Source organism: Microtus ochrogaster, chromosome 1 (assembly GCF_000317375.1).
Source record: "Microtus ochrogaster isolate Prairie Vole_2 chromosome 1, MicOch1.0, whole genome shotgun sequence".
NCBI classification, from domain to species: domain Eukaryota; kingdom Metazoa; phylum Chordata; class Mammalia; order Rodentia; family Cricetidae; genus Microtus; species Microtus ochrogaster.
The window spans coordinates 10,067,743-10,087,970 of record NC_022009.1 but is presented as its reverse complement, the minus strand read 5'-3'; the positions used below and the strand labels follow the sequence as shown (position 1 = coordinate 10,087,970).

General features: G+C 44.8%; 1 protein-coding gene across 2 annotated transcripts; it reads left to right on the top strand.

Moving 5' to 3' along the window:
* Positions 1–816: 816 nt before the first annotated feature.
* On the top strand, positions 817–11,164 carry Dact1 (dishevelled binding antagonist of beta catenin 1). Of its 2 annotated transcripts, none has more exons than XM_005343180.3 (4): positions 817–1,221; positions 3,548–3,680; positions 4,449–4,604; positions 8,138–11,164. In XM_005343180.3, exons 1-4 carry the CDS (start codon positions 898–900, stop codon positions 9,973–9,975), a joined length of 2,451 nt encoding a protein of 816 aa, XP_005343237.1. In that variant the 5' UTR covers positions 817–897; the 3' UTR covers positions 9,976–11,164. The 2 variants fall into 2 exon arrangements, with proteins under 2 accessions (XP_005343237.1, XP_005343238.1); XM_005343181.2 differs by having other exon boundaries at positions 8,249–11,162.
* Positions 11,165–20,228: the final 9,064 nt, after the last annotated feature.

Below are 20,228 nucleotides of genomic sequence, written 5' to 3'. Positions count from 1 at the left end.
ACGTATGTTAGCTCCATTTTACTATTGGGTAAATGGAGGCACAAAGAGAGGCCACTTATCTTCCTATTGGTGGATGAAATTCAGATGCAGACAGTCTGATTTACGAGTCAAGACTCTAGTAAACAGAGTCTAAGGAACAATAAAAGCCCAAACCTTAGGCGCTCACTTGCCACTCATAAAATTCGGGCTTTTATAAGAACTGATGGGTGCTGCTGCCCTTACAGCGGTATCCTTCTGCCTGATTTTCAATGCCTTCTAAGCAAAGCTTCCATTGAAAAGCCAAAAAGAGTTTAAGAACAATGTCCTTGCCTTGTTTTTTTTTTTTTTCAATTACAAATAGAGTTTAAAACAAAGACACCCTCCAAACCCAAATCCACAGAAAAGGTGTTCGAGTACCCAGCAGACATTAGCTTGGGATGGCAAAACCCACATCCAAGGGAACGGACTCGGAGAGTGGTCACGTGAAGAAGGGGTTAAGTTGCAGAAAGTTGTCCCGGGAGCCCGAAGCCACGGCACCAGCGACCTGCCCGCGAGGTTGGCTGTAACAAGATGCCCGTCCCGCGCCCGCCACGGTCTCCGGAGATAGAGCGGAGCCAATTGGCGCCTAGGGGACCGCGGTGCCGTCGGACCGAAAAGGGGGCGCGGAGCCGGGGCGGAGCCGGGGCGGGGCGCAGGCGGCCACGATGCCTGTCAGGAGCTGAGCGCCGCAAGCCGGCGGCGGGCGGGGTGGCGGGTGGCTGGTGGCGGGGCCGGGCGTGACGTAGCGCGGCCGGGGCGTTATCAGCTGCGGGGCGGCAGACTGGAGCGGCGCGGGACGCGAGTGCTGGCGGCATGAGCGCTCGCCTGCGGTCCTAGCGCTCGCTGCTGCGCCCGGGCTGACCGGGCTTCGCCGGGGTCATGAAGCCCGACGCAGAGCGCGAGCCGGAGCCGCTGATCCCCGGCCGGGGCGCCGAGCCCGAGGGGCGCTGGCGCGAGAGGGGCGAGGCGGACACGGAGCGACAGCGCACCCGCGAGCGCCAGGAGGCCACGCTGGCGGGGCTGGCGGAGCTGGGGTACTTGCGGCAACGCCAGGAGCTGCTGGTGCGCGGTGCGCTGCGCTGCTCCGGGACCTCGGCGACTATCACGCCGCGCTCCGGGGAGCTGCGAGGGGACGCGGCGCAGCGCAGCCGTCTGGAGGAGAAGTTCCTGGAGGAGAACATCTTGCTGCTGCGGAAGCAGTTGGTAGGTGGTGGCCGGTGGCCGGACCGAAGGGTGGCCTGGTAGCCTCTGGTCGCTCCTCGATTTTCCCTGACTCCGGTGTCGTGGATGCCCGGGGCGTGTGACTTCCACGCCTTGCTGGAGGTTGCCTGCTTTGTGTCACCTGAGGAGCTGACGACCTCGCGCGGGTGGCGGGGAGGGGTGGCGGCTCTTCCTTCCCTCCAGCGTTTGGAATTCTTGAAGTCCCTTGGTTCCAGGATGAAAGTTAGGCTACTGCATGCCCCCTTCCTCAGAGGTTTGCGACCCCCACTTAGACTGCCATTTCACCTTGTGGTCTCCCTAGTTACTCCCCCTCCCCTGGGGGGTGGACAAAAGCGAGGAGGGAGTTTGTGTCTCGGCTAACTATCCAACATTGAGTTTTACGGTTACAGCGAAGCTCCTGCTGGGAGCCGTGCCCCTTCCGGTGCTCTTTTCCCTGCAAGTCTCTTTCTCCTGGTGCTTAGTTTTAAATAGAAGTCCTTTGTATAAGGCAGCTAAAACTGGATGCAAATACTGGCAATTTGGCCGGAGAGCTCGCCCCCTCCTCTCGTATTTTATCCGGCCCGCCAGCTGTGCTTGGTGGTGGAGGTGGGAGAGGAGAAAACCTGCTGCTCGCTGGGAGCATTTATCTTATTGGATTTCTGTCACCGTCTCAGTCATTCTGTGCAGTCTTCATTAACAAGGAAGGAAAGAACTTTGGACCTTCATGTGTTGAGAACAGCTTTTGACGCCGCCTCAAAATAATGGCGGTAGCTTTGTTTCAGTGACCTCAAAATGTAGTTTTGGAAACAGCAAAAAGATTCTTAACCCGCCCTGTTATATTAGACTACTTATGCTAGATAATGGTCCTCTGAAAGTGATGCTGGGGGTTGTCACGTGTTTGCTTGTATTGCCGGTTTTTAGATTGTGTATTTATTGAGCATCAAAGCGTTTTTGCTTAATTCATCTTTTAGCTGATGAAATTCAAATGTTAGCACGCAAGCATATGGCTTATGTCTCCCAGCTTTTAAAATCATAGGACACGAGGAAGGACTGGCTATTTCTGTGTATCTGTTTTGCAAGGATGTGTGCTGTGGTTTGTGCAATAGCTCTCTCTGTTTTGGCATTTTTACTGTTTCTTTGGTGATAGAACAGAATTGTATGTACGTGAATTGGAGCCAGTTCTTTCTGGTTGTGGCTGGTCGTTTACATTTCAGCGTTGTCTTGTACAATAGTGCCTTTTTGTCTTCACGGATCTCAAGATTGTGCGTGGCGCATTCCTATTGTCCGCTTCAGGGGAGCTAGGCAGTGTGTCAGAAGAATTCCACTGCAGTCAGGGTTTACGGGGCTGTTTTCATTTGTAGACTTGGCATTCTTGATTTGAACCAGATGCCTTTCGCGTTCTTCTGCTTCTCTAGCAATAGGAAGCACTAGATGGCAGTGTGAGTTAGCACAACCAATCTGTCACCTTTGGAAACCCAAGCTGAGTTCAAATCTTGATGGGCTTTCCCTGGAGGGTTTTGGATTCTGCTAGCTCACATTATACTTGGCGCTGGCTATTAGTATTAATTTCTCGCTTTCAAAGGCCCTAAAACTGATTAAGCCCCACTAAGCAACTAATAGAAAACAAAATTCTGTAGGCCATGACATTTGGCCAGAAAATGTCACCTAAGAAAGATTATAGTGTACTGTAGGAAATCTCTTACTCTGACTTCAAGAGCCTTCTGTGAAGGATTTTCTTTAAACTGGCTGTACTCCAGATGATTCAAAGCCTGTATAAATTCCTTGCCCTTCCCTATTAAAACTCCACAGTTTGTATAGATTAGCAAAAGCCAAGAACAAGTCTTGTCCTTTCCTCCAGTGCTGGGCATTGAGCACAGAGGCTAGTGCACACCAGTCAAGCTCCCTACCACTGAGCTACAACTCAGCTGTATAGAGTTTTTAAATTTTATTATTGTGTGTTTGATGTGTGCCAACGAGTGCAGCTGTGCGCCGCATCGTTCCTGTGGAGGCAAAAGGACAGTTTTTCAGGACTTGGTTCTCTCCTTCCAGTGTGGTTCAGGGCACTGAATTCAGATCATCATGCTCAAGCAGCAAGCATTATTTTATTCACTGAGTCAAGTGCTGCTGGCCCTATTTTAATGAACGAACTCTGCATCACCAAAGGTTTAAAGATAGGGCATGCCTTGCATTCTCGAGGTTTTGGTTTCAGATTATCCAGTAGCGTTTGCTCTCGAAGAGCTCAGTGACTGTCTAGAGGAGTGGCTTCTGTAGACTTTCTGGCTTTGTCATCCAGTGTGCCCATTCTCTTTCCCTGCTTCTCCCCCATCAGAACTGCTTGAGGAGAAGAGATGCCGGTCTGCTGAATCAGCTGCAGGAACTTGACAAACAGATAAGTGACCTGAGATTGGATGTTGAAAAGACGTCCGAAGAGCAGCTGGAGACGGACAGCCGGCCTAGCTCAGGTGAGCCAGCAGGCGCCTCAGGGAAATGTCTTAGCAAGTGGTGATGGAGTTTGCTTCCAGTGTGAGAACTTTTGAATAGCAGCCTGCCATACAGTTGCTCAAGAAGGAAATAAATTCAGTCTACAACATTTTTAATAATGAGATTGAGCTGCCTAATGTCCCCTGAGTCCAAAACCCACAAAGTTCTATTCAGACTTCTAGAGAAGCAAACAGATCTGCTTTGGAACCTGAGAAAGTCAGATCTGGGCTAGAAGATGAGCCACACTTCAATTTCCTGAGATCACCGCAATTTCATCTTCTTCTTTTAAGCCATTTGGTTCCTAAGTTTCTTTTTCTCTTAAAGTTACTTATGTGTTTCCTTCAGTTTTTTGGTAGCCCAGACTGATTGATCACTCTTGTCTTCCTGCTTCAGCCTTCTGAGTGCTGGGATTATAGGAATGAGCCACCACACCCAGAGAACTTAGTTATTCCTTTTGAAACACTCCTGATGGTGAGGTTCTGTCAGATTTACACACCTTTAAAAGTGGAAGATGAAGGGAACTTTGAACTATACCCAGAGTTATGTAATTTTTGCCCTTTCTAAGGAATTTTTGAAATAAAACCATATAACCAGGACCCTAAAATCTACAATGTATGTGAATCTCCCCAACAATCTAAATCAGAAACCAGCTTTTCTTTTCCTTGATGCTTTACCTGTTTGCCTATTTAGACATAAATATGTATTATTGCTTAATATGATCTTAATTCCAACCGTCTTTTTACTTGTAGGGTTTTATGAGCTGAGTGATGGGGCTTCGGGATCCCTTTCCAATTCCTCTAACTCCGTGTTCAGTGAGTGTTTGTCCAGTTGCCATTCCAGCACCTGCTTCTGCAGCCCCTTGGAGGCAGCTTTGACTATCTCAGATGGTTGCCCCAAATCTGCAGGTAAGGATTTTTAGCATTGACAGAAATTTTAATTGGGTGAGGTCAGGGGTCTTTAAAATTATGTGCCTTCAGCGGCTTCCTGGATAGGAAGACAGTTTGGTCAGTGTGCTGCATGCACTCGGTGCCACAGTTCCACACAGAGCCTGTACTCTGGTCTAGATGAACATCTAGACTAACCAACTCTTTGGGTGCCATTTGACTTTATATTATGGAATTAGAAAGACACTTTGGCTTTAGAGGAATTGTCCCTATAATAGAGATATATACTCTGTTTCTTTGCTGTTTAACCCCTCCATCTGTCCGTCCCTTCCTCCTTCTGACCTTCTCTCATTCCTCTCATGCTGGTGATAGAATCCAGGTTCTTGCATATACTAAACACATACTATATTCAATCTACAGACCCATTTTACATTCCTTTTAGTGTTTCTGGGGTACCCCTGAGCTACATGTCTGGTCCTTTATTTTCTTTTGAAAACTGTCCTGGAACTCTTTTATTCTTTAAACTACACATTAAGTTACATATGCCCATCAGTCTAACCAGAGGCGGTTGATACTGGGAACAGTGGCCCTTCCATGTTTCTCAGAATACCCCACATGGTGAAATTCCCCATAATCTGTATATTATAATCCATCTCAGGCTTTAGAGATAATCATGGTATTGTTAGTGATGCTCTGCATACATTTATCTTCTTTGAATCCTCCTAACACTTTTCAGGGTGTAGTTGTTGCCCTTTGGGTGTAGTTATGTATTAAGAAAATGAGGGCTGGAGAGATGGCTCAGCAGTAAAGGGCACTTACTGCTCTTGCGGAGGACCTGAGTTCAGGTTCCAGCACGACCATCTGTAACTCTTGTTCCAAGGGATCTGATCCTCTTCTGACCTTTGCAGGCTCCTCTACACATGTGGTACATACACTCAGACATATACACATAAAACTAAATATTAAAAAATGAGGCCAAGTGAAGTCATTTAAATGATTTGAGTCTATATATAGTCGGGCACAGCAGGATTCAAACTCAGGTCTAATTTATGCTGTCCCACCACTCCAAGAGAATTCAGAAATGGTTACATTTAACCATCTCATCTGATTAAAACAATAAAATAAAATTGTGGCTTACCAGCCAGCTATTGCTAGAAGCTCCTGAGCCGGAACTCCCCCTCCTTCCTGCTATATTTTGGTGTAGAAGAGCAGAGAAAATCCGAGGATTAGAGCTGCTGGAGGAGCAGGGATTGCCACTGCCCTCTGTGATTTTCATCTGAGTACAAGGCTGGATTTTTGAGTCCAGGCAAAACAAACCTCACACTGAGCAGCTGAGGTTGCTAATTGGTCAAGCCTTTGCATTTGTACAGTGTGTGTTATCAGTAGCAATCAACCACTTGGGATGAGTACAGAACCTGTTATCTAGTATCTGGGCCTCAAGTTCATTGCTAATTGCTCCCCATCACTCTGCAGATCTGGTTTCAGAGGGAAACTTTATAAACCCATTAAAAGGCACTTTGGGCAGGTTTTCCTTGAAGACAGACTCCTAGCTCTTCCAAACGGTACAACATTACATAATTGAGACAGTTGGGCTGGGCCTTGGGGAACGTGTTGTTCCACTCTAAGTCTAGAGAAAGGCAAACGAGACTCATAGGCGAATGTGATTTTAAGACAAAAAAGTGGGTTTAAGGCGCCAGGGGAGAGATGATGGGAAACAATGTCAGCTAGAGAGGTCTCATTTTAGGTTTTTCCTGTCCTTTCTTTTCTTCAGAGGTCTTTGTCCTTTCTTCTTTCTTAACTCCGGGCTCCCCTGCCCCTGGCCCTCTTCCTGCTGGGATTATAGGTCCTCATCACAGTGCTGGGCTTCCCTACTGTTAACAGGCTTTTATTATCTGTTGAGACATGGCATTTTCATTAAAAACAACAACAACAATAACAACCTCCTTACAAATTTTATCATCCTTGAGTCTAGATTATCTTTTTGCTTTTTCTCCCAAGACTGCTAAAATTGAAGGTCATAAACTTTCCCCCGAACAGTTAACACAGAATTTTATACATAGCAAGTTCTCATTATTTAAACAAATAGATATAACAGAGAAAAACTTCTAATTTCCCTAACTGAAGGTCATAAAAAGATTTTGTTATAACATTTTCCAAGCTAGAAATCAACATTTAACTAAGGGCTTTGTTTCATTGTATTTTGACATGTACATTTTTGAGATTGATGGAATTTCTCCTTAAAAAAAAAAAGCATTTTATGTGTATGAATATGCCTGCATGTATGTATGTGCACCACATAGGTCCAGAGGCCAGAAGAGGGAGGGCGTCAGATCCTCTAGAGCTGGGAGTCATGTAGATGTGGGGAACTGAATCCGGATTCTCTGAAAGAGCAGCAAATGCTCTTAACTGCTGAACCTTGTCTCCAGCCCCAAGGAATTTATAAAACTGCTCAGTCTTTAAAAATCTTACCAAATATTCCTTATCCTATTAAGAGTATTGTTCTTAGTGTCATTCCTGAAGACACAGTGGGTGTTAAGTTTTACTAGGGGTTACTGTGGTAAGATCTGGGCACTGGAGAGCAGTTTTACTAGGGTTACTGTGGCACTAGAGAGCAGGCTTTGGTCCAGTGCATTGTGCTCTTGCACTTTAGGTGTCCACACTGCTTGTAAGTCAGCCTCAGAGTCTGATGGCATCCTGTCATCTCTGTGGGCACCTGCACACATATACACTAACATACGTGCGCATGCACACACACACAACACACACACACTTAAAAATAAAAATAGTCCTTAAGCCGGGTGGTGGTGGCGCACGCCTTTAATCCCAGCACCCGGGAGGCAGAGGCAGGCGGATCTCTAGGAGTTCGAGGCCAGCCTGGTCTACAAGAGCTAGTTCTGGGACGGGCACCAAAGCTACAGAGAAACCCTGTCTCGAAAAAACCAAAAAAAAAAAAAAAATAGTCCTTAAAAATATTTGAGGGTGCTGGAGAGATGGCTCAGTGGTTAAGAGCACTAACTGCTCTCCCTGAGGAGCCGGGTTCAATTCCCAACATCCACATGACAGCTCACATCTATAGTACAGTTACTGGAAACAGAAGAGCATGACCACTGCTTTTCCCTCACCACACTGGAAGGGTACTGTTAGGATTTTGGTGTGCTTCACTTCAGAGTTTCTTTACATATCTTAAAAACTACACTGGTTTATGTCATCACTGTTGCTAAGATTCAGGAAGTATTTCCTTTCATTATTCAGTAGTTTCAAGGCATTATCTGTGGCTTATGTTTTTTGTTAAAGACATGATACATATTTTTGTCAAAGTTCTCGGATATTTTTTGCCTTCATTCAGTAACCCATGACCTTCATGTAAACTTGTAGAAGAGCTAGTGTGGTGTATTTCCCAATCCTTTGATACTCTCTCTCCAGCTGTAAGTTTCTCTAGTGGCATCCGGCCAGAGTCAGGCTGCACTAGCGGTTCATTTCTTCAGTGACATCCGGCCAGAGTCAGGCTGGCGCAGGCAGCTCATTTCTTCAGTATACCTTTACATGTTTTTCAGATCTCATAGGATGGTTGGAATGTAAAGGCGGCCACTGTGAAGACCAGGCCTCCCGGGCAATTTGCAGTTCCCCCTCCACACCACAATTTAATTCCCTTGATGTCATTGCAGATGTGAATCCTAAATACCAGTGTGATCTGGTGTCTAAAAACGGGAATGATGTATATCGATATCCCAGTCCGCTTCATGCCGTGGCTGTGCAGAGCCCAATGTTTCTCCTTTGTCTGACGGGCAGCTCTCTGCGAGAAGAGGAGGGGCTTGGGAGCCACGCCAGTGACATTTGCCTCGGATCTGAACTGAACGCCCCCAAAGCTGATAACTCCTTGCCATCTCCGAGCGGTTTGTGGTCGACTTCCCATCCTTCTTCATCCAGTAAGAAAATGGATGGCTACATTCTGAGCCTGGTCCAGAAAAAAACACACCCCGTAAGGACCAATAAACCTAGAACGAGTGTGAACGCTGACCCAACCAAGGGGCTTTTGAGGAATGGAAGTGTGTGTGTCAGGGTCCCTGGTGTCGTGGTCCCACAAGGCAGTGGCGTGAACCTTAAGAATACGAAACAGATGTGTTTGCCCTCTGGGGGAATAGCCGCTTTGGAAACCGGGCTATTCTCCCCACCTAAGCAGAGGTCAAAAGACTCAAAGGCGGAGCCATTGGAAAACAAGAGGTTGGCTCTGTCGGAAGGCTGCTCGGCCAGCGCGGCCATGGAACCCCCAAGCAAGCATCTGCCCAAAACCGCCAAGGCAGCCTCTCAAGAGCTGGCAAGGTGTCCGGTGGGGCTGGGGGAGTCCCCGAAGGAAAGCGGCCAGGTCTCAGCTGTCTCTCCTACAGCTAGTCCTGGCAGAGGCCCCGTCGCCCCGGTAGAGAACAAAGCTCTGCAGCCCCAGAAGAAGATACCGCAGAAGGGCGGCCTCCAGGCTCTGCCCGCGGTGGACCGGCCGCCCTTGGACTTCAAAAGCGAGGGCTCGTCTCAGAGCCTCGAAGAGGGGCATCTGGTGAAGGCTCAGTTCATCCCGGGGCAGCAGGCGGGCGCCAGGCCTCACCGTGCACACAGGAACCCGGGCGTCGCCAGGAGCGCCACCCTGAAGGCCCGCGGCCCCGCGGCCCCGGAGCACGGCCTGCCCACCGTTCGGGAGAAAACGCGGGCGGCGGGCAAGAAGTGCCGCTTCCCCGACGACTCGGATACAAACAGGAAACTCAGGAAGGCCTCCTCCAAGGGCCGGCGCGGCGGGCCACCTGACGCGGGCCTTCCCAGCAGGGCCCTGGGCGCTGGCGGCCATCGGGCGGGCGGCAGGGCGCACGCGCACGGACGGGAGCCGGTGTTGGCCAAACCGAAGCACAAGCGAACCGACTACCGCCGGTGGAAGTCGTCGGCCGAGGTCTCCTACGAGGAAGCCCTGCGGCGGGCGCGGCGGGCCCGCAGGGAGCACGGGGGCGCCTACCCGGTGGCCGTGGCGCTGCCCTACCCCAGCCCCTACGCCTACGTGGCCAGCGACTCCGAGTACTCGGCCGAGTGCGAGTCGCTCTTCCACTCGACCGTGGTGGACACCAGCGAGGACGAGCAGAGCAACTACACCACCAACTGCTTCGGCGACAGCGAGTCCAGCGTGAGCGAGGGCGAGTTCGTGGGCGAGAGCACCACCACCAGCGACTCGGAGGAGAGCGGGGGTTTAATCTGGTCCCAGTTCGTCCAGACTCTCCCACTTCAAACGGTCACCGGCCCAGACCTTCACACCTGTCCCACGAAAACCTTTGTCAAGATCAAGGCGTCACACAACCTCAAGAAGAAGATCCTCCGCTTCCGGTCGGGCTCCTTGAAACTAATGACGACCGTTTGAGTGGCTGACGTAGACAGTGTTCCTCCTCCTGATCCCCTTGTCTCTGGGGGGGAAAAAAAGTGGTGTCTTAATATTTGTGTCATATTGAAATGGGATACTTACCTTTTGTTAGGATAAGCCCACGGTAAATTATGTATGGACGCTAGTGCCTTTGATGGAAGGTGAAGGATGTATCGCTAGTTAGAAGTAAATAGTAAGGTCTTAATGGTGGTGATAGTGAATGAATTTTGATTATCAAACTTTTTTTGTTTTTTTGTTTATATTGTCCGAGCGTCTGCAAAATACAGGTTTTTTGATGTTCAGGTTTTATTTGGATGAGACCGTTTGTTTCCAAGGTCCGTGGATGGAATTTTTTAAGACATGTACTTGCTCCTTGATTCTTTAGGGCTGTGTTCCTGAAAGGGCTTTCCAGATGATGGGCATTGCATTGAATTGTATAGAGTACGTAGAAAAAAAAAAAATGGTCATTGCTTTCGGTAAATTTTTTAATACAGTCAACTCTTCTCAGAGGTCTCCGCATCCCATTTTCTTCTCAGAAGTATGCTTTTTATTGGATTTAGAACTTGTAGACCAGACTGTGAATCTAGAGGTGGCAATCAGGGTAGGGAGACCAACAGTACCTTAAGAAGATTCACAAAAAACCTTTGCCATATGTAGTGCACCAGCCTTTGTTACAGTAACCCTCTCTTGGGCCATGTATCCAGCAGTTTTTGATGCCTTTCTCTCCTCCGCTCCTGGCTTGTAGCCAATACAACCGTTTGTCCCTTAGAGGGCTTGCCTTGGTGATAAAATGTTGGTCCTTTGGTGCAAAGACATTCACCCTTAATGGGCGTGACTCTAAGCCCATAATTGCTCGCTGAGCACAGTGCCGCCTAAACTCTGGCCTAAATATTAGTGCATTCCAGTCCCCATTGGGCCACTGACTTACTTGGAAGGGCTTTAACTTTTTTTAGAAAGCTTTTGGTAAACAGTATTGTGTAAAATAGCCTTTTTAAAGTACCAATATATGCATGTTTTGTGCATGAGTAGTAGCTGTTTGGATTCCTGTTTTGATATTCTTGTTGTTGAATTACTGTATGATATAAACAGTATGTGTTTTTATATATATCATTGTGTAAATTTAATATAACACATTATATGCTGTACTAAATGATTTGTTTTATTGCTGTTGACTTTGTTATTTGTTATAAAAACCAGATGTTTACACCTATAAATCTTGTGCTGGCTGTTGCTGTTATTGTTGAGATTTATATTAGCCTTGTTCCAGCAGTACAGCATTATTTGCCATAATTGAGATAGGTTTTTACTGTGCTTAGGATAGTGAATAGGTGGATTTTGAAAAGCAAACCACTTTAAAAATATTTGTATTAGGTTTATGTTATTTTATTTTATGTGGGTATTTTGCCTGCATGTATGGATGTGGAGCATGTGTGGCTGGTGCTTGTAGGGGTCAGAAGAGGGCACTAGATCCCGTGGACTGGAGTTATAGATGGTTGTAAACTATTCTGTAGGTGCTAGGAATTGAACCTGGGTCCTTTGCAAGAACAACAAGTGCTTGTAAGCAGTGAGCATCTCTCCAGCCACCCTCCTCCCAATAATTCCTGTAGATAAAGTTTAGTTTAAAAGTTAAGGTAGATCTTGTTATCTGTCTTTTCTCCTCCTCCATTCTTGTTTTTTCCTGAGACAGGGTCTCATGGTAGCCCTGTTGGGCCTGACTTTTCACAGTCCTGCTTCCTAAGTCACTGAGTGAATGCTGGAATTACGGAAGTGCACAGATGACTTAGCGAGAGTTTCAGGAAGAATCCACCCACAAGTTTTTAAACATGGAGAGTTGAAAGGACAATACAGTAAACAAATGTGAAGTCAGCACCCAACTTCAAAAGCTAGAGCATTTTTGCCATGTTTGCTTTAACATGTGTGTGACACCAGATTGCCGCTTTTGTAGGCCAAAACCATATGGCAATCCTGCCATCTCTGTCCCACACACTGCTGCTTTATTTATTAGACAGGGCCTCACTATGTAGCTCTGGCTGGTCTGAAGCTCTCTATGCAGAATAGACTCACTTTTAACTCACAGAAATTCACCTGCCTCTGCATCCAGAGTTCTGGGATCAAAGGCATGTACCACCATTTCCAGCCTGCTATGTTGTTTTAAAGTATGTTAGGAGTGGTCTTTTGTCTCTAAAAACTCAAGGATGCATTTCCTAAGAGTAAGAAGAAATTCTGATATAATGATATGATCATACTTGAAATAACAGAAACTCACCAAATATTTATATTGAAGTGCTGTTTTTAAACTTAAATTTATTTATTTATTTGTTTGAGAGAATATGTGCTAATCTCTAGGCTAGCTTCAACCAATATAACCCAGAATGGCTTTGAACTCAGTCCTGTTTCTGCTTCATCACTTCTGGAATTACAGATGTGCACCATGACACCTGGCCTGTCTGAAGAACTTCTGAATAGGAGATTCCTATCCTCTTTCATTTGCAACCAGGAGTCGACTGATACTGCATGTTGCAATTGGTTATAGGTTTCTAGTCTTCTTAGTTCAGAATAATATAGCTGTATTTTTTAAAAACGGCATTAGCTTTTTAAAGTTGGCATAATTGCCTTAAAGAAAGAGTCCACTCTCAAGATTTGGTCATTTTCTTCTACTATATCATGACGCCTAACCCCTGTGGTTCCTGTAAGCAAACTGAAGCTTGCATTGAGGTTAAGTACTATTGGCAGGATTTCACTAGGGGTGCTGTGTACTTGTCTGGGCTCACATCAAAGAGACATCAATTCTCATCTTTATTACTGAACAGAACAGTGAACCTTAGGTTAAGTTGGTGCCCATGAACGTCTCTGTTATAAAATTATGTTTTCTGCAAATCGTTAGCAGTTGTGGGACATTCCTTAGGGCTATGTGGATTCATTGTCCCTCAAATGCCACTTTGGGGCTTTAGCGTTCCTTTGCCTTGACACAAAATGAAATGGTGGTTTCCTAAGAATTGCTTCTTCTCCGTTCTTTACTGACATTTAAGAGAAGAGCTTTTCTCACACTTCCTTTCTCTTTCAACCATAATGATTAATTTTGTGTGAGGGGGGGTGGGTGGGTCACATATACCAGGGTTCATGTTTGAAGGTTCTGAGGACAACTTGGAGAAGCTGATTCTCTCCCTCCACCAAGGGGATCACAGGGATCACACTTTAGGTCATCAGGTTTGGCTGCAAGACCATTTGCCCACTGAGCCAATTAATGGTCCCAAAATTCATTTTGCAATTGCTGGATTTCAGATGCTAATTTTAATGCAAAACAACAAAAATCCCTGAACTATTGATTTAAAAATAATGTCTAAAAATGTTTTTTTCCTTCATTAAATCTCCCTCCCTCTAAGCAAATTCTTCACCTTTATAATATAGCAAATTTTTCTTCTGTGGATTATGTAAAATTCGCATCTTAACAAGAGTCTTTTCTCCACAAAACCATTTTAAAAACAAATAAGTAACAAATCTTTTAGGTTAGCATACAAAGTAGTAGGTTTTATTATGGCATCTTCATAGATTAGTAAGCAAGACATCTTTTTTTTTTTTAAAAAGGCATTTTAGATAATTCTAAATTTCTATTAGATAAGTTCTTATATGCAACTTGTCAATCTGCTCTGACTAGCATTTCTTTGATCACCTGACTAACCCTGAGCCGAGCACCAGGCATGGGACGAGCTATTGTTTCTAATGCTGTGATGGAATCTCTTGGCCCATGACTACAAAGAGACGTAAGGTATCCGTGACCTGCAATCAATTCTTCAGTCATGTCCAAGGTCTTCCCAGTGAACCTTATTCTCTGAGGGGACACTTCCTTAAAATCAACTTAGTAACTGCACTTGAGATGATGGCCCCAAGATCATCAAAGAGCTCTGGATTTGTCCTGGCCCAGGGCTGAGCTTCCATGTACCCAGCAGCTGTTCCACGCTTACAAAATGGGCTTTTGTCCATTATTTTCCGTGGCAAGATCTCTGCTATAAACAGAATCTCTGTTATAAACAGAAGACTTCTTTAGAATACTTCCTTATTTTTAAAAGTTACAAATGCTCATTGCAAAGCTAAAAGTAGCCAAACAATAATAAAAACCATCTTCTTCAATTTTCCCTTGATCCTACACTTGGATAAGTTGGGATGTTTATCTCCATAAAAACAGTTACGTACAACATGCACATACAAATACATAGCCTCTGTTCTTTTTCATAAAAAATGAAGTTTCCAGCTAGATGTTATTTTATCACTTGCATCTGTCACTTTGTGGCTCGCTATGACAGATGTCTCTCTCCCTTCTTCCTAATGGTGTGGCTTGCCTGGGATGTTCCCCATAGGCTCAGGCATTTGAATACTTGGTTGGTTGGAGTTGGTTTAGAAGGCATGGCCTTATAGTAGGAATATGCCATTGGCTTTGAGGTTTCAAATGCCAGGCACCATTCCCAGTTTTCTCTCTGCTTTTTGCCTGTGCTCTGAGATGTGAACTTTCAGCTCTTCCAACCCCCATGCCTGCCTGGATGCTGCCACATTTCTTCACTGTGATGGTGACAGACCTAGCCCTCTGGAACCCCAAGCCCCAAACCCTTCCTTCTTTAAGTGGCCTTGGTGACAATATTTTTGTCACAGCTGTAGGAAAGTAACCAAGACAAATGGATTTCTAATCTTTTTTTCTGTTTCTCTTTTTCAAGACAGGGTTTCTTTGTGTAGCCCTGGGTGTCCTGGAACCCACTCTGTAGACCAGGCTGGCCTTGAACTTGGAGAACTGCCTGCCTCTGCCTTCCGATTGCTGGCATTAAAGGCCTGTGCCACCGCTGCCTGGCTACAATTTTTTTTTTCCAGTGAATAAAAAGACATCAGATTTTATGAATTTCGTGGGATTGCCCAGCTTAGAAAATATTTAGTACTCAGCCACAAAGTGCTACTCAAGTGTTTTTCATTTGCTTGTAACACTTTCCTGGTTCTCTGCTGAAGTGTGTTATTTTGTGCCGGGAGATCACTTTCAGTTACCAAAGACTTGCTATGAGGCTTGGGTAAGGCTTTTGCAGCACCAAGATTTTTTTTTCCCAGGTCATGTGTTTTGGGAATAGGCTGGAGCATCCTAAATTAGTTTATCTTCTTTGGCGTTCTCTGGCAACAGGAATAAATTCAAATCCTGTGTCTATAGGTGGCTAGGCTGGGGTTGTGTGGTCTCAGAATGATCTTTTCCCAAGGTAGCCTTCCTATTTTCCTCTGGGATCAGCCAAGTGTGATTTATTCTTTCTATTTTCATTTTGGTCCTTTCATTAAGAGCCCTTTAGTGACCTCAGGAATATGGGGACACATCAGTTCTAGATTCTGAATGACCGTCAAAACCAAAACACTTGGCTAGGGAAATGGCGTAGTTGCCATAGGAATCTGGGTTTGATCCTTACAACACACATAAAAAAGCTGGGTACCATGGTGTGCATTTGTAACCCCAGAGTGGGGGTGTGGAGGCAGCTGGATCCCCAGGGCCCACTAGCTAGCTTGCCTAACCTACTTGGTGAGTTCTAGGCCAATGAGAGACCATATCACAAAAAAGAAATCTTCGGATTCACGCACGCACGTACACAAATATATAACATTTCAGGGGGCTTATGTAACTAATAACCTCCCGCTTTTCTCAGGTGTACACCAAACTGTATGTTTAAAAAGATGTTTGTTCATGGCTTATCCATCTTTTCTGAATGCTTTGTACACATAATTGTTTTTGTTTTGTCTACTGGAAATAGAAATCATGGGGTCCCCATTGCTTTTATCAATGAGTTGGGTCTTTGGATTTTTTTTTTTGTTTGTTTGTTTTTTGAGACAGGCTCTCATTATATAATCCAGGCAGACCTTGAATTGTGTTCCTCCTGCCTCAGCCTCAGAAGTATTGAGGACTGTAAACTGGTACCACCAGGTTCAGCACGCACAAGTCCTGCTGTGATCAGGTGACTCTGTCTCCTGGACTTGTCACAGGTGTACGCTGAAGATTTTTCGAAACTGCAAAACCGTCTTCCAAGCTGGTCGCGCACCTTCCAGCCCTGCCAGCTGCGCAAGAGCCTTTGAGTTGCTTTGAATCCTTGTCAGAACTGGGCATGCTCAGTCGTTTTATCAGCGTTTGAGACAAAGGCGGCAGAGCAAGCTCACTGAGAATCTCAGTAGCTGTTGTGAGGCGAGAGACGGAGACAGAAAAAAAAAAAAAAAGGAAAAAAAAAGCATTGCCCTTCTGAGTTAGGACCCAAGAAAAAAAGGCAGCTCTGTTCATGGGAGTTGTTGTAAGCAGCTGTGCAGAAGGTAGGGTGGGGTGAGGGGTGGGGTGAGGGGTGGGGTAAGGGGTGGAGTAAGGGGTGGGGTAAGGGGTAGGGATATCTTCAGAGAAACAGTGAGAAATCCCAGAGTGTCAAAGCAAGTATGCTTAGCTTTTTGGACAGTATCCAAAGAAGAGCTAGGAGGGAAGAAAGGATTTTTGAGTCTGTAAAGTAAGCAGGCCAAACGCAGCCGCACTGTAGACACGCTAAGGAACTGCATTGTGGGAGGAACGTAAGGGAGAGATGTGTATGCCCTCTCGTTAAGGGAATAATCTTCCTCCATTTTCCACGTCTTCAGCTTTCTTGAGAAGCGCTCTCCTGTCTGGGTGACTGACAGATTGTAGACAGAGACTGTGCGTTGGTTTCCCGGCCACCCAGACCTGAATAATCAGACAGAAACTATATTAATTACCACACTGTTTGGCCAGTAGCTTAGGCCTATTCCTAGCTAGCTCTTACATCTTAAATTAACCCATTTCTATTAATCTGTGTATCACCACAAGGCTGTGGTCTACCGGTAAGGTTTTGGTGTCTTTCTCCTTCCGCAGCTACGTGGCATCTCCTTGGCTCCATCTACTTTCTCCCTATGTCTCTGTTCGGATTTCCTGCCTGTTTTTATTCTGCCCTGCCATAGACCAGAGCAGTTTATTTATTAACCAATGGCAATAAAACATATTCACAGCATACAGAGGGGAATCCCACATAGCATGCTATCGAGGTTCCAGCCTTCAGAGCAAAGCAGAATGTCATGTCTCCTCCAAGGATCAGAACTGGAATTCAGGTTCCATTCTTCTATCTAGGAGGAAGTGTGTTTCCTTTACTGGGTCTCAACAAAGCTTCCACCTTTTCATGTAGTATTTTATACTATACATTTAGTATTCTGTACTCTATATTTAGTTTTTTATACTCTGATGTTTCCCTTTCTAGGAAACAGCAGGTAGGGTCCAAAGTCAGCAGTGAGGACGGGCCCATTCCCAATTGTCTTTAAGACACTAATCCCTAACTAGCTATTCAATATTCTAGCTTTATTCAATTTTCCCAACCCTCTTCCTCTTATTTATTTGAGACATGTTATTCCTGTGTATCCCAACCTAGCCTCAGGTTTACTATGTAGCCCAGGCTGGCCTCAAACTTGTGGCAATTCTGTCTTGAGTATCAGGAGTATAGTCATGCCCCACCATGCTTGTCTTAATAGTGAGTCTTTCGATTCATAAATGTGTTCTACCTTTGAACTTTACTATCCTTAATTTTCCTTAGCAGTGGTTTGTAGTTTTTAGTATGGAGGCTTGACTGTATTTTTTTCTTTAGTTTTGAAATAGGGTCTTACTATCCTGGACTAGCCATTTAGTACGAGTAATTGTTATCCATCAAGCAATCTTCCCTTAATCTTTGTCTTCTCTGGGTTCAGCCACCGGGCCTGTCCATTGGCTTCACTTGGTAGAGCGCTTCTCACACCCCTGGTGCTTCAGTTTCAATTCTCGGCATTGCGAAGCGTGTCTTTTGTTTCATTGAAAGTTATTTTGTTTGGTCTTAAATCTGACACTTTAATAATTGCTGTGATGGCCATGTCTCTGATATAACATACTTATGGCGTATTATTATGCTTTCCAAAGGTATTTTTTACTTCTTGGTCCACAGTGGCTCTTGGAACTGTCACAACTTGTCAGTTAAACGTCAGGACTAAGGGAACGTAGTCCAAAGTTGACTTAGAGGATTATTTTGATCTGAGTAGTGTTGCCCAGGTAAATAACAGCTGTTTTGGAATCATTACAGATGAAGCATTAAGTGGATGACTTTTAGTAAGCTGTAACAGCTCAGTAGTCCAGGGCTGCCAAGCTTACTACTGGTGTTTTAAAGGGAACACTACAAAGAGCTGATCATGCATCTCACCAGCAGCTGTGGTTTCTTCAGGAGTAGAGCAATGACGAACACCATAAAAACAGCCAGTAGGGTCTCAGCTTCAGTATTTCATCCTAAAATTTATCTATTTGTCGAAACTTTATACAGAATGTTTTAAGGTCTTTATTTTGAGCAGAAATGCTGCAAGATCAACTTTTTTTTTCACGAACACTTAAAAACCTATATCCCTTCGTAGGGAGAGGTTACCCCACATCTCTTATTACTAGGGCAGTGGTTCTCAACTTTCCTTTAAAGTTTCCTTCACGACCCTTTAATATGTTGTTGTTGGTCACCTCATGTTGTGGTGACTCTCAACTATAAAATTATTTTTGTTGATATTTCATAGCTATAATTTTGCTATTATAAATCATAATATAAATGTCAGTGTTTTCCGACGGTCCTAGGTGACTCCTGAAAGGGGTTGTGACCCACAGGTTGAGAACCACTGTTCTAGTGGGTTCTGCCATTTGATTCTGAACATGGCACTTTGCAAGGTCCAGGAAATGCAGGTGTATAACATTTTAAGGTGAGACGGAGGCTGTGTTATTATTTATTATTATTATTATTATTACAAACACACATATTAAGTATTATAGAAAATAAAAACCTACGGGCAATAAAACAACACTCTAGGAACCCATATCACCGAGAGGTGATTTCTGCCAGTGCTTTGTCGTCTCTTCTCCCCCATGATCACCTTCTCGATGCACACTTTTCTTCTGTGATCGTGTCGCACAGGCCCCTTTGCTGCAGAGTGTTTAAGACAGAGTCTAGAACCTCTGCGTTTGTATTGCTCATCTTCATGTTATCTGTCACTCCAGAATCATACTTCCTAGCCAGCTCAAGGAGCTTTGAAGAAGCAAGCCTCCTTAAACTTAAATAAAACATTAAACATCAACATTTGATAATGAAGTGATTTTCCTAACCGTTAAAAGTGTATTATAGAAATACTCACTGCAGGAAGAGTAGACGAACTGCAAAGCATTGGCTTTTTAAAAACCACCTGTGGACTAATAACCTGGTTTGTGCTTTGTACCTGAGACAGTCCTGAGGATGCTATTCAGTGACTCCATGAGAGGCCTTTGTCATTTGATTCTAAATATGGTGCCTACGACTTGATATTGAGGTTGTCTCTTATGTGGATCAATTTCTTGTCTGTTTTTGTGAGACAGGGTCTCTCTATGTAGCTCAGGCTGGTCTGGAATGTATTGTTGACCAGGCTGACCTTGAACTCACAGAGATCCATCTGCTTCTGCCACCCCAGCACTGGATTCAAGGAGAGTGCCACCATGTCTGGTAGGAATTAGTCTTTGATCTTGTCTATAAACATTCTGCCATTGCATTCCATTCTGCTGTGCTGTAGTCATTTCCCATAGGTATAAGAATTCTAGAATTCGAGGAAGGTAGTAGTTCTTCTATCTCTGGCTTTTCTTTCTTTTTCTTTTTCTCTTCTTTATGGGCCTTCTCAGAAATGCAAAGGACCTTTGGAAACAGACAGCATAACTGTTGACTATGAATGTGTAACCCTACAAGTGAGCCCTGGTCCAAATGATAGCTCACATCAGGCAAGAGTTAAAAGTATTTTTACAGAGCCAGAACTGATCCATGGGAGTAGCATTCTTCCTCTGGAATCCCATCGGTAGATATTTAGGGGAAAGGATTTAGGAGGCTAAAAATAGGGCTTGCTGCCAGAGACACAAATTTCATTCTTGAGACACAAATCTCTACAGTAACAGCACTGTGGCACATGGATAGAAGTGCATAGCTCTTGTTTTATCCCTGTGCCCATGTTTCAAAATACAACAGTGACCAAAAACCTAGACATTAAATAAAATTTAACCAATAGAAAAAAATGTCCTACGTTTATAAGCAAATGACTATCAGCATTTTGGTGGGATTCTTTTAACTGTTTTTTCCTTAAACACTGCTGCCATAGTTTTATTATCATGTATGTATAAATGTATACATGTGTACTTACACACATTATTGATATATGTATAAAGCAGGCCACATAAATATAGATGC

Bases quoted from the DNA above. Each gene is read 5' to 3' on its own strand.
- Dact1 (XM_005343180.3), top strand. From the start codon at position 898: ATGAAGCCCGACGCAGAGCGCGAGCCGGAGCCGCTGATCCCCGGCCGG. The intron at 1,222-3,547 runs GTAGGTGGTGGC...CTCCCCCATCAG, and splicing joins TGCTGCTGCGGAAGCAGTTG to AACTGCTTGAGGAGAAGAGA. The intron at 3,681-4,448 runs GTGAGCCAGCAG...TTTTACTTGTAG, and splicing joins GGACAGCCGGCCTAGCTCAG to GGTTTTATGAGCTGAGTGAT.